This window comes from Dermacentor albipictus, unplaced genomic scaffold (assembly GCF_038994185.2).
Source record: "Dermacentor albipictus isolate Rhodes 1998 colony unplaced genomic scaffold, USDA_Dalb.pri_finalv2 scaffold_19, whole genome shotgun sequence".
NCBI lineage: Eukaryota > Metazoa > Arthropoda > Arachnida > Ixodida > Ixodidae > Dermacentor > Dermacentor albipictus.
Window position 1 is genome coordinate 283,716 of NW_027225573.1, and position 19,097 is coordinate 302,812.

Consider the following 19,097-nt stretch of genomic DNA (forward strand, 5'->3'; position numbering starts at 1 on the left):
TCTATAGACTTATGGCCATACACTTTTTATAGACTACTCTATAAAAAGTCTGAGTCTATAGACTGTCTATACACTGTCTATAGACAGTCTACAGACTTATGGCCATACTTTTTATAGACTAGTCTATAAAAAGTCTGAGTCTATAGATTGTCTATAGACTGTCTGTAGACTTATGGCCATACACTTTTTGTAGACTAGTCTATAAAAGTCTTGAGTCTATAGAGTGTCTATAGATTAATTAAAATTCATGTTTGTAGACAGTTGTATGCATAATGTCTATGGACAAGTGTATAGGCTTACAGTTCTACTTTTGTAGACTGAAGTCTATGGAATGTCTACAGACAAACGTATATAGATATACTATAGACATTCTATAGACTTCAGTCTACAAAAACAGAACTTTATAATCCAATACACTTTTTTCTATACATTCTGCATACACTTGTCAACAAACATGCGTTTTCATTAATCTATAGACACTCTATAGACAGAGACATTTTATAGACAAGTTTACAAAGAGTGTATAAGGCCATAACTCCATCGCGGCTATCCACAAGTTAGTTAACATTTTTCTTTACATGCGGTAGCAAAACGTTTTGAATGTATTTCATTTCATTTTATAGATATGAAATGCATGGAAATGCATGGAATGCAGATATTATGCATGTGCACCTGTTCCTTTTCATCTGCACTTATGCATTACCGTTAGTAGATTAATAAAGCTCCTGAACCAGCTGTACTTTCATATATGTTGCATAAACAGAAAGAATTTATATAGTGCTGAATCATGCAGTGCAAAAAATAAAACAAATGCACCGGCAATGCATTAACCGTTTTTATTGCTCGATATAATAGATGAATTCCTTAAATTCATGTCTTATGCTATTATGAAAGCAGATTAAATATTTACGCTACTCCTTGGCAAGCATGGTCGCCAGGCTGGCCTTGACCTTCGTGTCATTAGTCCCAAAGGTGCTGCAGGTGTATGCTGCAAATAAGTACATGCAGCAATATGAGGCAAAAATAACAGATGTGTATTCTTTGTATGTTCATTAAGCAGCTTAATATATTTACTCAAACCATCTAGGTCAATACTTAATGCGGTTTAACTATCACTAATGGCTGTTTGTCAATACAAATCAGTACCATGATTTCGGCTTCTAGCGCGAAGTGAAACACGGACACAGAAAGGAGCAGACAGGACCTGCTCCTTTCAGGACAGGACGTCCTGTCTGCTCCTTTCTGTGTCCGTGCTTCACTTCGCGCTAGAAGCCAAAATCATGTTACCGTACCAACTCGCCCAACTGTCTATCCTTTTGCATTACAAATCAGTACCTTTATGCAATGTTCTATTGCATGGTATGGTGAACAATTAAACAGTCACAACTGCTGCTCGTGTCCGCAACAGTATGTTCCCTTTTATGATAAGTTCATATATGATGCATTAATGTACTTATCCCAAATGGTTTCTATATTTATTGCGGAAACGTTACCCAGTTCGGCTGTGCTGAACAGTCTTTTTGGCTGGTAGTTAAGTATGCCCGTGCAGAGGGATATTTTCTGAAGACGTGAGTGGAATATTCACAGTATCATGCCTAAGATTGTAATTTATTTTCCTTAGTACACATTTAAATGTATTTCTCATACTTTTAAATGAATGGGTCATTGGCCATAACTTCAACAGGTGGCAGATGGGTTGGTTGTATTCATATGGTACCTTAATTTCTTGCAGGTAATGAGGCCTCTTGGGCATGCTAACAGGTTTCCAAGTTAGGTATACCACATGAGCACCTGAAATACCACACGAGCACTTCGTGTCACGGCACGACAGATATGCACCTCCTAGGAAACAGAACTGATAGTATAGTTCGAATGAATTCTATCACAGCAAATTATTTATGGTGCTTTGAAATATGAAAATTTTTTCTAGGCTATCGAGGTTCAGGACGTTTAGTTAACGCAAAAAAAAACATATTGAGTAAGAAATGCCTCGTCAGTCTGCTTGACTTTCTTTTTTTTTCAATAAGTAGAACCAATTTCCCTCAATTTTTATGAAGTGAAACGTTTTAAAAATATATTTAACACAGAGATTCTCTGGAAACTTTGACATGTAACAAGACAGCATACCTATGTGGCCATTTTAAAATTTCCCGATCTTTTTCCAAGCCTTTCCTGGCTGTTTTCATGAAACTTTTCTGGCAGTCTATGACGCCTGCAGCTTAAGTCCAATAAAAAGATATTATGGTTTAATGCTTGCCAAGTAGTGCCAGTTCATAATATTTAGACAAAATGAATAACACGTCAGTCACTTAACATGTAGTATTAGATGCAACTGACTTGAATCCCTCGTTTAATAATGCTGACAAGGGCTTCGGCAAGTTCGTAATTGATGGCCACGTGAGTACAGCACGGAAGACACACAGCCACACGTAAAGCAAATGCAACAATGTGAGGGAAAACTATACAATGAGTTATTTGTACGGTTCAAGAGTAGTTTTCTATATAATTTGCTATCACTTATACCTCTAGTTAACTTTGTTTACCTCTGACTAAAGACTACATGGCAATATTAATCAGTACCCTTATGATGTTTCATTATGTTACAGTATGATAAGCAGTTAGACAACCATAATGATCGCCGGCGTTAGCAACGGTACGTTTCGTTTCAAGACAGGTTCGTGTGACACACAGTGTACTTATAAAAATAAAAGAAATGCGAGAATCCCAAACGATTCCTATAATAATACTTGTTCAATCCCTATAATAATACTTGTTGAAACAAAGATACCCGGCTGGACTGTGTTTCAGGTGTTAATGCAATGTTCCCGTGCCGAACGAACATGCTCAGCATACTGACTGCAGTTTTGAACAATCACGTTAACATTTGCAATTTATTTCCGCTTAGAACAGTCTGCATTGTCTCTTTTCTGATACTTCGAGATGAATACATTTGCCACACTTTCAGTAGAATGCACATGAATGGGGACGTACTGATCAGGTTACTTATCAACTAAAACATGTTACAATCTCTTAGGTGTGTCAATTGATAAGGGTAGAACAAATGCAATGTCCACTGAATTATTTGAATAATCTGTGCGTTATCTACTAAGAAAAGACCACCAAATTGATAATCTGGCTCTTTTTTCTTTTGTACAGCGCATATAGCATGCAATCTGTCCAAGACGACGGCACTACATGCAACAGTAATGAAAACCGGAACACTTATTGCGCACGACAAGGGCTTCATACCATGCACGACTGGCACAATGCGAATCTGCGCCAGCAGCTGCCTAGTGATTAGGAGCACGTAAACTGCATAACGCCGAAGCATCGAAAGGCGCTTAACGCTTTTCATACAGCTCGAAAGATAACTTCTGCTGCTAAACTGTTTAAAAAAGAGACAAAAAAACAAATCTTCCAACTACCGTCAAACGCAATGCTTTCAGTTTGAAACGTGTAAAGGTGCTTCCCGGAGCGACTAATTTATTGTGCTCCAATTTTTTCGGCTGAGTTGCGAAGCTGCGAGTGACTGAGCTTATCGCAGGTTTCATGCTCCAAAAGCGTTTGTGGTTGCATATAAATAGATTGGGTGAATCTAGAGATTTTTGCTTGACATGTCTTCAAGTCTGGTGTTTTGCTTGCGGTAACTTCCCAAAATTATTTAGATAGGTTGCCAGAAACCTTAAAGATACTGCTACTATTAAACAATGCGAAAACGGCAGCGCACACACTGCTGATGCATGCCCCGCAAACACGGCCTTTCAACCGAGTACGTTAGCATTTATTCAACTATACGTGTCTGTCAGAACATTCTTGATGCTAACAGAATTTCGAGATATATACGTAAAGCATGTCACGAGAATTTCACTACACATGCGGCGCAGCATTCATCGCGGCCGGATCAAGCGCCACGAAATGAGATCTACCACACTGGCTGCCCAACATACACAATCCGCTTAGTGGTAGCTCAATATCAAGTTAAAGCATGGTGTACTTTCTTCTTTACGCACTTCAACTATAATGCTAAAATCAACAAGCCCGGGCGACCGCTCGCCGTAAAACATTCCGTATAGTAGAAGCGAGAACAAGAGCGCGTTATCAAACCATGTCAACGGCAAACCGACACTATACCCGAGTCGCCTGCGCTACATGCAGCCGCTTCGCGCTACGAAATGCGTTCACATAATCATGAGCTATTGACGCAAAACATCTTTGCTAAAGCTTACCGTTCAGTGTAGTTGACGTGTGGTGCCACAAAGATGACACGCATACACAGACATCAACGTTCAGGCGGACACCGCACACCGGTACAACCGTTTACGTGCCTGGCGCACTCGTTGAGATGGCGCACCGCCGCGTATGCGCCAGAGCTCCGAGCATGCGCAGGAGCGCCGCGCGCGAGGGCGTGCGCGCTCGGAGGAGTGTGAGCGCCTTTTCCTCCTTCATTTTTTTATTTCTTTCTCGCTCTCTCTGCGCGCCATGCACACCGGAACGGGTGGCCTATTCATCTTTATCAGCATTATTCATCTTTTTTCATGGACGAAGGAAATGCGCTGGCAGGTTGTATGACAAACGCTTTGGGCTATCGTATGAGACTGGAACGCTAACTTGAATGTGCTGTTTGTAAAAGCCGTTACAGGGCCCTTCAAACGTCTCCGACGCATTATTTCCAGCGTCGATTAGTAATACAGCGTACTTGTAGCATATCTTCCAGCGTACCGCCAAATGTGATGCCCGCACGTATGTTAGTTCTAATTTTCTGTTCCGATGATAGGTCAAAGCAATCAGTACAGCATTGAGGTACTCATATGCGTGGCTGCCCAGGCATACCACCTGCGAAATACTGGGTGGGCTCTGATAATTTGGCACCTATTTTAAGTGAATGAGAAACTTTGATGGGTTTATAGTGCAGGATATCAGTGAACAAAAAACCGCCCGATGTTAGTGACGCACCCGAGGTATGAAGAAAATGTGAAAAGTATCCGGGAATCGGACGACACGCAACGCGAACACCACATGCGCGACATCGGTTCATCGCACATTCACAAAGTCCGCGTTGTCAGCTACAAACATTACGAGTGTCTTTGCTGTTAGCTCGATGCTTGTTTGGAATCCACTTGTAGCTGAAGCTGGCGTTCATAACATCTATTATAACAATTGGATCGGCGTTTTGCTTTCTTTATTCTACTGCCGCAAAAGTGATGCGACAACTGTGAAGACTGTCTTGGGATTGCCGAGACCGACTACGTAGATCATATCATGTGGTCAACAAATGCGGAGCTATACACTATGTGTATACTAATGTCTACAAATAGGCTCTACAGCAATCTCAGCAGTATACAACTTCAGTGGCTTATATCAAACGCAGCTACGTATTATCCACCGGTACCTGCGCTTGGTTACAGCGTACATGGGTTGGGCCCAGATTAATGATGTTTGTCTATTGTTAATCTATAGACATGCAATACCACGACAACTCAGAGGCAGACCAGGTGGTGAATTCACCACCTGGTCTGCCGGCTTTCGCGACTTATTCTCCACCTTTGCCACATCATCACCATCTGACCTTCACCACCTGGTCTTCGTGAAGTGTACGTCCGGGAAGCAGCCAGGTTTAGGGCCTTCAGATGCCTGGAAGACCTTGGTGACTCGGACGGTGCCTGCTCCGCCGCTATCCTCGTTCGGGGCAGCTGCACCGAACGCAGACTAGCAGTCTGCACGGTTTGCCCGCCGCGCCGGGGTTGCGGTGCCGTCGTGCATGAACCAGTGCCATATCATCGCGTTCGCAGAGGGTATGGGAACTCAGAATTACATATTATCGACTTTCTTCTATAGACATTCAATACACCGGGAGCAGAGAAAAAGAAATAGAAACCTCGTCGGCTATTGTCCATAATATAGAGAGTCTATAGACAAAGTATGGAGAAAAATAAATAGAAACTGTATCGGCTTTCGTATACAGGTAGTCCATATAGAGGGGAAATAGACAAAGAAGAAACAAACACCTTATCGAATTTTATCTATAGACCGTCTATAGACTGCGAGCAGACATAAATTGAAATCTTATCGACCTTTGTCTATAGAAAGTCTATATACAAAGTATCGACAAAGTGGATAGAAACTGTATCGACTTTCGTCTAAAAGTGGTCCATAGAGGTGAAATAGACAAGAAGAAACAAACACCTCATCGACTTTTTTCTATAGACCGTCTATAGACAGCGAGTAGACAAAAAGAAATAGAAACCTTATCGACTTTCGTCTACAGAAAGTCTATAAACAACGTGTGGACAAAAATAGATAGAGACTGTATCTACTTTCGTCTATAGGTAGTTCATAGAGAGGAAGTAGACAAAAAAGAAACAGACACCTTATCGACTTTTTTCTATAGACCGTCTATAGACTGCGAGTAGACAAAAAGAAATAGAAACCCTATGGGCTTTCGTCTATAGAAAGTCTATAGACAAAGTATGGAAAAAATAGATAGAGACTGTGTCGACTTTCGTCTGTAGGTATTCTATAGAGGGGAAGTAGACAAAAAGGAAACAAACACCTTATCAACTTTTTTCTATAGACCGTCAATAGACTGCGAATAGACAAAAAGAAATAGAAACTTTATCGACTTTCGTCTATAGACAGTCTACAGACTTTGTATCAACAAAAGTCCAAATCTATAGAAAGGAAAGGTCGTCTATGAAAAGTCTATAGACTTTCTATAGACAGTCTAAAGTCATTTTTGTAAGAGTGCTTCTGAGGTACGTGCAGGAGCCTTGAAGTAAGGTGTGTGTGCGCGTGTGGAAAACTTTATTGAAGAAGAGTGGTCTGGTTTTGATGTAATGTTTTGGGGAAGCGCTCACTTGCTTACCACCAAGCTCGTTGAGCGAGTATCTGCAGTGAAAGTTATTCTAGAGCCTGGGAGGGGGGGAAAGCAACTGCCCACTCCACTGTCCACCACGCCTTCCCCCCTCCTGTCTGTTTACTTGTGTTCGACGTATGCTGAGTGGGATGACTACCTATTGATAGAAAAATCGCATGTATTTAAAAATTGGCGAAGCACCAGTTTTAACCTATATTTATTAAGCCATGCTTGTCAAGAAACTGGAAACTCCTGGCGGTTCTTACGTTGCAAGTACCTTTAATTTTGTTGGCAACATTTTTTATTGTACAAGATTGCGATATTTATGGGCCCCATACATTTGCGGAGCTAAACAGTTTTGCGCACGCCAGATTTACGGAATGTGCTTGGTGCGAGTTTCTGAATAGGGTTTTGGGAAACCACAGAGAGACCTGTAGTCTCCCACACCTGTGGTGTTCCACAGGGAAAGAACAGAAATACCACATTTTCGACGGGCTTATTTTACGCTCTGATGTGTCTGGATCTACATGTTTGACATGATCTATGTAATAGCAGAAACAGAGAGATAAATTGTGATGACGCAGTCAGCCATCATTTTCTGATGGTTGAAGCGTGCCTGAAGGAAACTGCTCGGCAGTGGTCATTTCATGTGTTTTCTTATATCGGAATCTCCCTTTCCTCGCATGATACAGAATTCACCTCCAGTTTGTGCATTATCAGCGTGACTATCGCTACCAGCAGAGGAATGCACTCTGAAAGGAAATGCATCATGGCCACTCTCCTACGCGGAATTTAGCTATTCTTCTTTCAATGTCTCTACTACACGAAGTAGTATGTTTACCATACTCTGCTTGTGCCGAATTAGAGACGGTGCTCCATCCGGAACTAATAGAACTGTAGAAAATCGAGTTAAATATTAATAAGTGGTTGCTCTGGCAAAATGAATTCCAGCATGCTTTTTGTACATCGAAAGTAAGGCACAACCAACGAGCAATTCCTGCCAGGGGCTTCCACTGTATTATTGCCTGCTCCCACCTTGCATGCTTCGAGAAGTGTAAAAATAAAAGTAGTTGGCTCGAAGGCACGAAAATGAAGGAAGTTTACGACGGTATCTTTTCTGAAGGAAAGTGCAAACCTTTGTCTGCTTCTTTAGTCTTTTTTGCTCATTGCTTATTGAAAAGACAAAAAACACTGACCTTGCGGTATATGGCATGTGTGATTAGTACTGTAAAACTAAGGAGTAGATGTCAACAGCTGTTGATTCATACATTGCGAATACGAATATCGCGCTTCACCGAAATAACACTGCTCAGTACAGCGGCCTCTGCGCGTTCTCTGCATGCCAAGTTGACCTGTAAGAAAATATGCGCCCGTTAAGGCCAGGGTATAAGGTCGAAGGACAAATGATTGTTTATTTACCACTATCCAATATCCGAAAGACCACGCCGCTTATAGATCCTGCTCCGTGGGTCGCTTCCAGAGACTCATGATGTCCGACCCTTTGGTCTTCTCTTCGATCTTCGCGGCCATTTTCTGCAGGAGCTCCCGGTTGAAGTAGTGCTTCCAGTCGCCCACCTTGGCTTTGCGAACGAAGTTGAACACCTTCACGTCCTGCTGCTTCCCATCGGTGGAGTCTGTCGACTCGAACTCCATAATCTTCTTCATGAACTCAGGGCTGCTCTTCTCCATGACCTGTTTGAAGATGTTCTCGTCTTGGTCCAGCAGCTTGCCGTACTCTTCACCTAGGAAGTACGCCAGCTTTCGGATGCTTCCGGGCGTGTCCTGCTTGAACTGCTCGTAGGTGCTGAAGAACACGTTCGGCTCGTTCCTCATCTCGTATCCAGCCAGAATGTGGTCAAAGTAGTCTCCGAATCCAAAGTTTCCCTCGAGAAAGCAGTCGAGGAAGTCCTCAAAACTTCCGTTTTCGAAGCGGAACTTGGCGATTCCTTTGACATGATGATAAAATGACACGGAGCAATCCCATGGGTTCCGAGCCATGTAGACGTACTTGGCGTTCTTGTGGCACAAGTTTCGACTCAGGATCGGGAGGTTGGTGCGCATCATTCTCGGGGACGGCATTTTGTCCAGAAGTTCCGGCGTTCCATTCATCTCCATGAAAGCGGCCTTCTCAATGTGGTCGTAGTAATCCGTGGCCGACTCGCCCTTGTTCAGGATCAGGAGCATGACCTGCTGAACCCAGTGCGACCCCGATTTTGGGTATGCCACTAGGATGACGTCACCGTCGCGCGGTTTGAAGTTGAGAGCATTGCGCAGGCAGTCCGGTTCGCAGTACGGTCCTCGGGGCACGCCATCAATGATGTTGTAGTAAGGTACCTGCCTCTGCTTCTTCTGAACTTCCTTCCTACTCATGGTGGTATACGGTATTTCTTGTACTCGAGTCTGCAAAAAAAACAAAAAAAACATACATTATATTTCCAGAAAGCTATGTAATGCTCCGCCTACGAACTTCCTTTAGAGATGGTGAAAGAGCATAAGTTTAGAGACCTCTTAGGTGTTCTCCAGAAAATTTATAATTGTTAGCCAGAATAAAAGTGATATGCGATTAAAACTCGATTCTGCTATTATCTCATTCATTGCACTGATAAAAAGGTGCCGTTGAGAGGCAGCAATGAAAGAAACAAAATTTTATAAACAAAAGAAAACCAGACCAACAACTCTATAGCGTGAAGCTATTCCAAACTTTTCTATTCCAGTTCTGCAACCAGCACTCCACAATTGGCCAAAATCTTTTTGGACCATCCCCACTTCGCCTCTCGGTCACGCGACGTCATGAAAACCGCGATAGCTCCCCATCTGATATGACTTGTACACATATTTTATGCGTGACTGGACCGAACAAAAGAAAATAGTTATTTCTGATTCGACGTCTTTTCGCCATTAGACTTCGGCTATTGGCCAAAAGTTTTCGGACTGCACCCACTTCACCTCTTTGTCACGCGACGTCAGAAAACCGCGAAATATCACTGCGTTAAAGTGACGTGTACACGTTCAAGGTGCATTAATATGCTGAACAAAACTGAATTTTCTTCTGAATAGCCACTGGCTGCCCCGTTCCGAAAAGAATAAAATATGGCTGCCGCCGGTAGCTCCGGAACTGGCTACTAAAAGCTTGACATAAAAATTGTAACAGCGTAAAGACATGCAACCACAAAGTAACAAGGACCAGACAGCGCTTGTGTCTCGTCCTTGTTACCTAGTGGTTGCATGTGTTTGCGCTGTTACAATATTTATGTCAAGTATGCACCAACTCACCCAGAAAGAAGTTTTAATGAACTTCTCGCAGCTGCCAGAGAGCGTGTGTTTATTTGAGTATAATAAAACTTTTTGCGTGGTCGTGTAACATTTTCGAGCACTTTAGGCGCGTTTACGACCTCGCTCTGCCAGCTCATCTTTGCTGAGGATCCGTTTTAGCGGCATTCTTAGACTTCCGTTGCATGCCGCCGCGATTTACGAACAGCCACCACAAGCTATGTAAGGGAAATCGGACCAATCGCACACGCCGGCACCACCCTCTTCATCCGGTAATTGATTTTCAGTGCATTGGCTCTGCCCCATCGAATCCCTCTACACTTAGGCGTGCCCCTCGCCTCTTGTGAGCCAATTAAGTAAGACACGCCGCTCAGCGTAGGCAATGCTATTCGTTTTTAAAGTAAACAAAAGTGATCTCCTATGAACGAGAAGAGCATTTGATTGGTCGGCACAGAAAACCCTGCGGGTCACCTCCCGATGCTTGCGTCGGCGGTTACGCAAATTTGACTTCAGGAGACTGGAATAAAAACATATTGGAATAGTTTTACGGTATAGGGCCCCAAGACATTATTTTTGATACTTTCTGGGTGCAACGGTGATAAACAGCGTCTGTGAAGAAAGAAGTCTGGAAGGCACGAATTATTCTTTTCTGTATGACATCCCGGAAGTAAGACATAAAAAGCTCTGGTGTCTCTCTAAAATGCTGCATAGACGGATGAAGGCATAAACGCTCAGTGTAAAGGTTGCTGTAAATTTTCTTCTGTAAATATTCTTTCCTAGTGAATCGGACGCACAGTGTAGAGTTGGTAACTTCTGTTTCATTTTAGCATCACTAGGGAACTCATCCTAGCACCACGTTTATCGGTTACATTGTAGTTTGTACTAAACGTCAAGGAAACAGCAGCTAGTTTTAAAAGTGTAAGTGCAGTGTCCTACAGATCGCTGTTTGTGGAAGCAAGTATTCTGGGGTGGAATTCACTAAACAGTGCTGCTCGAACGCAGTTTCTTACCCAAAAAGTTCTTACGCGGAGATAAGGGTGCAATCGAATTGGCAGCGCACTTAAATTGCGGCGTCGGACGCGACCGAGGAGAAAGCAAAGCTCGGATTAAACGCGAAGAAATGAAAGTGTGGTCTACTGTTAGCATGATGGCAGATCATGCATATGTAGTTGAGGCGATATTATTGCGGCAAATCACTGTAGAGTTCCATTCCACAGCTGTTTTTTCTGGGCGTCTGCTACAGTGCCGACAAGCTCAACCGCGCATGCCCATTCACCACAGAGCCGCCAAAAGAATTGCAGTGGAAGTGTTACGCATTCTTCTGTCATTTTAACGAGATACAGTGCTGATGGGCACATGACGAGGCATTTGGCGTAGAAAGAGACGCTCAGTCACAGCAATTCCTGGTGAGGTATGCCAGGCTAACCCCACCTTTATACATCACCAACACCATAACCACCACAAACGTATTACAAAGCGACTAAATGACTTTATTTCGTTACTAGTTACAGAAATAAAAAAATACACCATAATATATAGTTCGTATCACCTCAAGGCAGGGGGACCAGCACCGGTGCGCTATCCGTTATAGTATGTGATCGCGCTGCACATGGTTGCATATACCGCGCATAGGCTCAATAGCAGCTCCCTCGGCAGCCCGTACCGTCTACAAGGTGCTGGTCGGCGGTGTCATCGAGTGCTGATTGACGATGAAACATGCGCTCGCATTGCACAGAATCGCTGTCGAGGGCTCAGAGAGCTATTAAGATAGTCCTGAAAGAGAAATACAGAAATACCTCGGCGCTACCAATTTCCCCCTAATTACGACAGAAAACTTCAGCGTACGTAACATCCACACCTGCAAGTTTCACTGCCTATCACACTCTGACATGGTATCAGCGTTCATCGCTTCTCCTTGCCTTCTACTCAACTGACAAAACACGATGAAGCCTCGCACCAGGTGAACAGTTTGCTTTTGCAGATTCAGGCGGCCGCATTCCGACAGAGGTGAAATGCACAAAGTTGCGTACACATCAGTTTTGGAGTCTGGTAAGAAATGATAGGTTGATCACGTTAGGGCATGCAGCCCCTAACTATGTTTTATGCCATAGCCCTAGTGCCATCTCGTAGAAGTCAACGCTAATCAGTCAGCATCACCAAGGTGCTCAGCGCCAAAGTTGCCATTAATTTACCAGCCCCATAAGAGCGCGCGCTGAAATGCACTTCAGAATACTACCCAGTAGCGTACGCGAAGCACACAGCCGTTCAACGTTCTCGCTGGTATTGGATCAAATCGGTTGAATTCGTCAATCTTGCGACACTGACGCACTTTGCTGAGCGCACTCGCTTCACATATAGCATGATGCCGAGGGGGGTATCCAAGCGGCACCCGACGCCGCTCTGTAAACATGCGTATGTGACCGCGCAGTACGAAGCGAACTGCGGCTCAAGAGCAACAGCTCATGAATATTCCGCGCTAATTTTGGATGTTGTAAATGTCATCAGCGTAGTTTTATGTTCACTGCAGGATGAAGGCCTCTCCCAGAGATCCATAGTTACCCCTGACCTACGCTGATTCCAAGGTATGACTGCAAATTTACTGATTTCATTATTCGAAATAATTTTCCGCCATCCTTAACAGCGCTTCCTTTCCTTAGCAACCAATCTGTATTTCTAATGGAGCACCGTTATGTGCCGTATGAATTACGCAACCTTCCGAGCTCCTATATTTCCTCTTAATTTCAAGTATGACTACCCCTGCTTGACATTTGATCCACACCACTTTCCTCTTCTTTAGGATTAGGCTTAGCATTTTTCGTTCCATCTTTTGTTTGAGCGGTCCTTAGCCTACTCTCAACCTCCATGTTTCTGCCCCATATGATAGTACTTTAAGATCGGAATGATTGTGCACTTTTCTTTTCGGCAACAGCAGTGAGCTCCCGATCACGATGCCGGCCGTGTGCACTTGAAACCATTTATTTTTCTTCTGTAAATTTCAGGCTAATGATCAACGTTCCTTGTGACTAATTAACCTACATAATCGTACTCCTGCAAATACTCGAGGCTGACTGTCGATCAAGAATTCTTGTGCGCCTGACACGTTATTCAGCATTACCTTTGTTTTCTGCATGTTGTTCTCCAACCTACTCTTACGCTTTCTTAGTTAAGGCTCTCAATCAATTGTTGCAATGTGTCCCCAGCTTTGCTCAACAGGACAATGTCATCGGCAAGCTTAAGCCTGTTGAGATATTCGGCGTTGATCATCACCCGGGATCCTTCCTAGTTCCCAATCTAATACCTTGAATAATTCTAAGTACGCAATGAATATAATTGGAGAGATTGTGTATCCTTGGCTGATGATGTCTTCTATAAGTATTTTTCTACTTTTGTTGTGGGTAAATGTGAAGCCAGAGATATCACTCAGGCCGAGTTGAAGCCTGAGGAGTTGCTGATACGTGCGCTCTGGCTGAACGTAAATATGGAAGTTACACATAAATGAAATAATTATTGAGTTATCAGCCGTATGCTCAAAGCACCGCGGCCTTGATGTGAGTTCTTTCAGTCCTTCAGTATAATCCATACGACATACGCTTACACTACTAATTGCACAAAAATGTCGCAGCTTAGTCTAAACGCATTGAATTAAGGAATCGAACTGTGCGCCGCCACGAGAGCGCACATGGCAGCATAATTCGAGCGACGCAAATGATACGATGCATTTTAGTGACCACGCTTAGCGTCGTGCACGCTTCACATTGTTCGCTTCACGATACTAAGCCACTGTAGCTGGCTTTTTAAAGCCGTCATGTTGACCTGACTATACTGCGCAGGAGGCGCGGAGCACCGTAAGAGTGTCGCCGTATGGAAGAAAATTCTTGCGCTGAATTCACAAACGCCTATGAAGGGTTTCTCATGTGAAGGGGAAACTATAGAAAAACATTGCACGAAGCGACTGTAAGACGTGAATGACCTCATTTCGCCGAGGACTGAAGTTATTCTGGGGTTTAAAATAAGCATCCTCAGCCAATCATAAGACGACGATGGCTGTCGTCTGCTGTTGCTTTTCTTTGTCATCTGGTCTTCCCATGGCATGTAGCCTGTTACTGGCTTTGTGCATGCAAAACGGAAATTTTATGGCGCCTTCATGAGCGTTATGCTGGGCGCTTTTTTAGCATAAACGAAGTACCTCTAGTGGTACTCGTCACTGGGACTATATAAATCTGTGCGTGTGTTTGGGCTCATGCGGCAATTCTTCGCTTCGTTTGTGAGGCGCGTTTTATTTCAGAGCATCACTCTTGTTGTTCAAGCAGTCAACATGATTTTCCTACCAATGGTGGTACGTCCTATTCTTCGCCATTTTTTATGTCATCGTATTGGTGCCCCGCTTCATATCATACGATTGCTATCCGTCATATGCATACGTTGGTTCACACCATATAGGCAACATAATGAGCAACACCGTAGGTGCATACCTATACGTCGCTTTGACTTAGGGCTGAATAGAAACTATATGCTGTATAATAGAAGCTGAGGCTAACAGCACGGAAGACGATGGTGAATTGTGCAGCAGCAACACGTTTTGATAATTAGAAACAATTAGGCAATTTTGCACGGTTACATCTCGCATGGAGAATAATAGCCTTGGAAAAAATAATCATCTGCAGCTCTTTGAGCAAACGAAAGCTCAAACTAGCAAAAAGAGGTACCACAGAAGTGCTCATAACACATCAGTGACAAACTTGACAGCTGTCAGGGAGCGACGCTTTCATTTGCTAACGCCCAATACAGTGTCATGGCGGGTATGAAAGTTCAGGCTATCGCGCGCATACAGAAACACAGCCGATGAGACGTTAGGCAGAAGTTCGCCGCACAGCATTAATATTGCTGCCTTCCGGAGCAGCGCACGCTCAATACAATTATGCACTGAAACAGCTCAATGCACTTTGAGATTACAAATAGGAGCGCGCCACAAAGACTTAAACGGACCCTGAAACGATTTTGGCGATTTTCTACAAACGTACTGAGTCGTTAGAGTAGGTCCTTCTGATCATTAATTGATGCACCTAAGTGCTCTGCGTAAAGCGTGTAATTTATTATAAGGTTTTAAAGATACACATCGCTGCCGGTCGTAGCACACTGCTCGGCGGAATTTTAAGCCGCCCCTACCCATATGATGCAAATAACCCATATAACGTCACGTGGGCGAGCTATCTGATTGGCTGACCAGGGCGCATGGTCGATAATTTTTCCAACTGTATGGTAAACAAATAATCTTCGTAATAGTTGGAATGTTAGTTCATTTGTTTTTATAAAAAGAAAGTAACATAAAGAGAATGCACAAGAACAATTTTTCTGTACACTTCAGCACTTCTGGCACACAGCAACTGTCGTCTGCTTGTGTTACAACGTACTCCATTTTGACGAGAGCTCCGCGGTCAGAGTCGGTCTCAGTCTTTTCGCGAGCACTATGATTCGACTTTGTTGCCTTGTGGACTGCAAAGCTAGCGACTGGCAATATATGTCAAGCTGCGACATCGTGTCCCTCTGCAAGGCAGTATACAAGCGAACTGGCTGCTGCGCATGGGACTGCCGGTATCCGATCGGCGCCAGGATTTGAGCGTTTGTGGCCGTCACTTTACACCAGAAGATTACTAATGCAATACCGTTTCGCGAGTCCAGTATTAGGGCAAACGCAAGCGCAAAGGGACAGGGTCTGGCCGCTTGACTGTGCCGGGATGAGCCACGAGATGAGCAGAAGGGCAAATGTGAATGGTCTGCACGGTGCAGCCACCTGGTGGCACAGAGCTCAATCATACACAGTAGCAGCAACGAAGTGTATTATTCTTTGCTGCTGGTGTGTATTTTTCGCAGGAGTGTAATCATCAACACGTTGATTTATAAATGTTTAAAATGCTTTACACTTGGTTAGAGCAATATTAGCGCTTTGTTTGACTGGTTAAGCGCTGCGCCAGCAAGTGTCTGGACCGTGCAGACCGAGCAGGCTGCTCACGTACTACGTCTAGGTTAAAGTTCCTTCATCAGCTTGAGTTTATGCCTCCAGTCATTTGTCGAAATGACCAGCTTGCCTGTTTTTAGCGGAGTACCGGACACGTTCGGCGCTACGACAGAATGCTCGCAACGCACGCTGCTTCGATAGCTCTCGGTCGACGGCCAAGCGGCTAGCGGAGGGGTCTCGCGCGGGAGGGGGCGTGCTCCTAAACAACCGGATGTGAACGATGTGACGTCGCATCGTGACGCTGAACCAGTGAAGGCGGAGCTTAGCGCCGCTCGCTCGGCGAGCGAGTTGAGGAGGAAAAGCATAGCTAGGGAGGAGGGTAACTTCTAATCGCTTGCAGCTCCATTAATACGTAACGCTTCACTTAAATTGTGGTGCGAATGTTCTACTTAAGCTGTACCCTACGCGCCTGTAACCGTTTCAGGGGCCCTTTAAGAGGAAGCTTTAGCTCGGGTGCTCCTATCTAAATACGTGTAAAAAGAGAATTCGTTTTTCTCAGCAACCACCGCACCAAATTTGATGAGGTTTGCTGCATTTGAAAGAAAAATTTAAAATCAAGTGACTGTTTGTTTTGAATTTTCGATTTACGTCGTCAATATTTTATAAAAAAATGGCAAAAATCAAACATTTTCAAAAAACAAAACTATCAAGTTTACAACTCTAACTCAACAACGAAAAACGATAATATAATGCTGCGAATTGCATCTAATTGCCCATCTAAAGCGAACAAAATTGATGTGTCAAACATGAATATAAAAAATTTAGTAATATGGAAATACAGCTTTTGCAGAACCCTTGTGAACAAGGTAGCAAATTCACGTATGATATAATATGACGGATCCAATTTGTCCGCTTTTAACGATATAATGGATGCCGTTTACAGAACCGCGATATCTGTTCTTGATGCACAGCTATAAATGTGTAAGCTTGGTGCTTCTATTTTTTTCAAACTACCAAATTTTTGAAAATTCATTTAACAAAATTCTGAGCCTAAATCGAAATTCGGCCTCCAACAGTCACTAGAATTTAACTTGCTCTTTTATATGCAACAAATTGCATTAAAATCGGCCCAGAGGTTATCTCAGAAAAACGTTTTTGCGTTTTACATGTATTTGAATAGGCCGCGTCGGAGTTGGGCCCGAGCTAAAGCTTCCTCTTAAGCGCGCGCCATTCTGATCTGCCACTCGTGGCCTCTGGCCAGTTGGCCGCAACAGCGCGTTCAACGCTTACTCGCGTCAGCTCGTGCGGCACAGGTAGACATAATTAGGTTCGTAAGACAGCTAAACCCCTGTCGTAGAAGTTTCCTGTGAAGTCGTCATCTGCGACTGCTGTTTAGGTTTTGTCAATAGACTTACGCTAATGGCGGAAATACTGAAGTTCGTACCTGCTCTACCCTCACATGTAAGCATTTTTTCGCCTACTACGATCGTCCTAGCAGCGGTGGGCATCGCAAGCATGAAGATCTTAAGATCAGTTTCAGCTTTGTGAATGCGCTTTTTTTTCGCATGGCTTTTTTACGCCAAATATTGTGCGTAAGTTCGTTCAGTAAATCCCGCCACTGATCTTGACGGCCATCCTTCGTGACAACCTTACGACGGCTGCAGCATTGCCAGTAAAGGAAAAGGTAAGAGTTTATCTATAAGGAACAAACTTGTAGCCCAGCCAAACAATCGGCCAGACATTTCCTGCCTATTGCATGCGCAGGGTTACATAAATGTTACATTCAGCGTTGCATTCATAACAGCCTGATCAAGATTACTGCTTCCAAATGGTGGGTAAGAAGTGTGCCACTGTTTCCGAACGTGCAGCAGAATGCCTGAAAGGCAGCGGCATGCACGAGCTCAAGACGGACTCTTCAATGACAGTAATAGTGAATCATTAGGCACCTGTCTTCCCTACATAACAAAGTGGGCGCAACTTGTTTCATCAGCTGTGAATCTTTTGCGCGCACATCATAATAAAACAACCTCATGCGAATGCTAGTGCTGGGGAAATTGGCGGTCTGGCAGAATTTCTAGGAGCAAAGGTAATGTGGGTAATCAAACTGAACATCGAAGGCGAATATTTCCCGCACAGCGTATTCATTTCGGTTCTTTATCTCCATTTTGAAGTACCCTATTTATTTCCTTTACGAGGACTACACTAAATCAGAAAAACTTACTTCCAATAGAAAATTAGCAATGAAAGCAGTTATATTATGGGAACGGGCAATACAATGTTTGCTAATACCAGTCGAACTTATTCACACACTAACCAGAATAGTAAAAAGTACCTTTCGGTTATGAGCTGCATAAACAATGGTTTGAAATTCCTCTGGCTATATAGATTCAGTAACAACAATGAGCATTGTTAGCAGAACGCGTGCCCCTGCCAGCTCTGTCACATGACTACGAAGGGGAATTTTTCGTTTTTCTATTTCTACTCTACATAGATGGCTGCAGCAACTTCGTATCAGCAGTACCTTAGCTTGTTTCCAATCCTTCTGTTAATCTAGTCTTTGAGCTATAACTGAAAAGTTAACTAACCATAAAGGTTCTTCTTATAACCCTTTGCGGCCCAAAACTTTTACCCACTTTCCGGCTGTCCTGGTCCGAAACTGTTTTGCCATTTTCCGATGCCGCGAAGAAAAACACAAACTGTGGAAGAAAAACCCACAGGATATTAATTTTTTCTCTTTCATTCTGCAGGCAACTTCTTTACCGATATTTGAGCAGTGTGTGATACCGCTTGAACCATTCTGCTGGGTGGGTGCCGGCCAGGGTTGTTACTGCAGGTTCTGCAGAAAAACACAGTTTCCCTCCTGCCTCCTTTCATTTTTCGATCACTACAAACAGCCCAGTGCATGCTGCTTCGGCCTGGAATCTTGTAGATGAAATTGCTTCTCCCATCTAGCCTTCGCTCGCACTCCTTCCGTGCAGACGGGCTCCGCTTTTTGGCTCTAGCCCTCACGTCACCCAC

General features: G+C 43.7%; 1 protein-coding gene across 1 annotated transcript in view; it reads right to left on the reverse strand.

The window, feature by feature from the left end:
- Positions 1-817: 817 nt before the first annotated feature.
- The window catches only part of LOC139052121 (amine sulfotransferase-like), a 47,344-nt gene continuing 29,064 nt past the window's right edge, over positions 818-19,097 (reverse strand). The window contains exons 2-3 of the mRNA XM_070529219.1: positions 8,273-9,253; positions 818-988 (exon numbers count right to left, since the gene is read on the reverse strand). Coding sequence (XP_070385320.1) covers positions 8,303-9,223 — 921 coding nt within the window. The 5' untranslated portion in view covers positions 9,224-9,253 and the 3' untranslated portion in view covers positions 818-988; positions 8,273-8,302. The remainder of the gene's footprint in view (positions 989-8,272; positions 9,254-19,097) is intronic.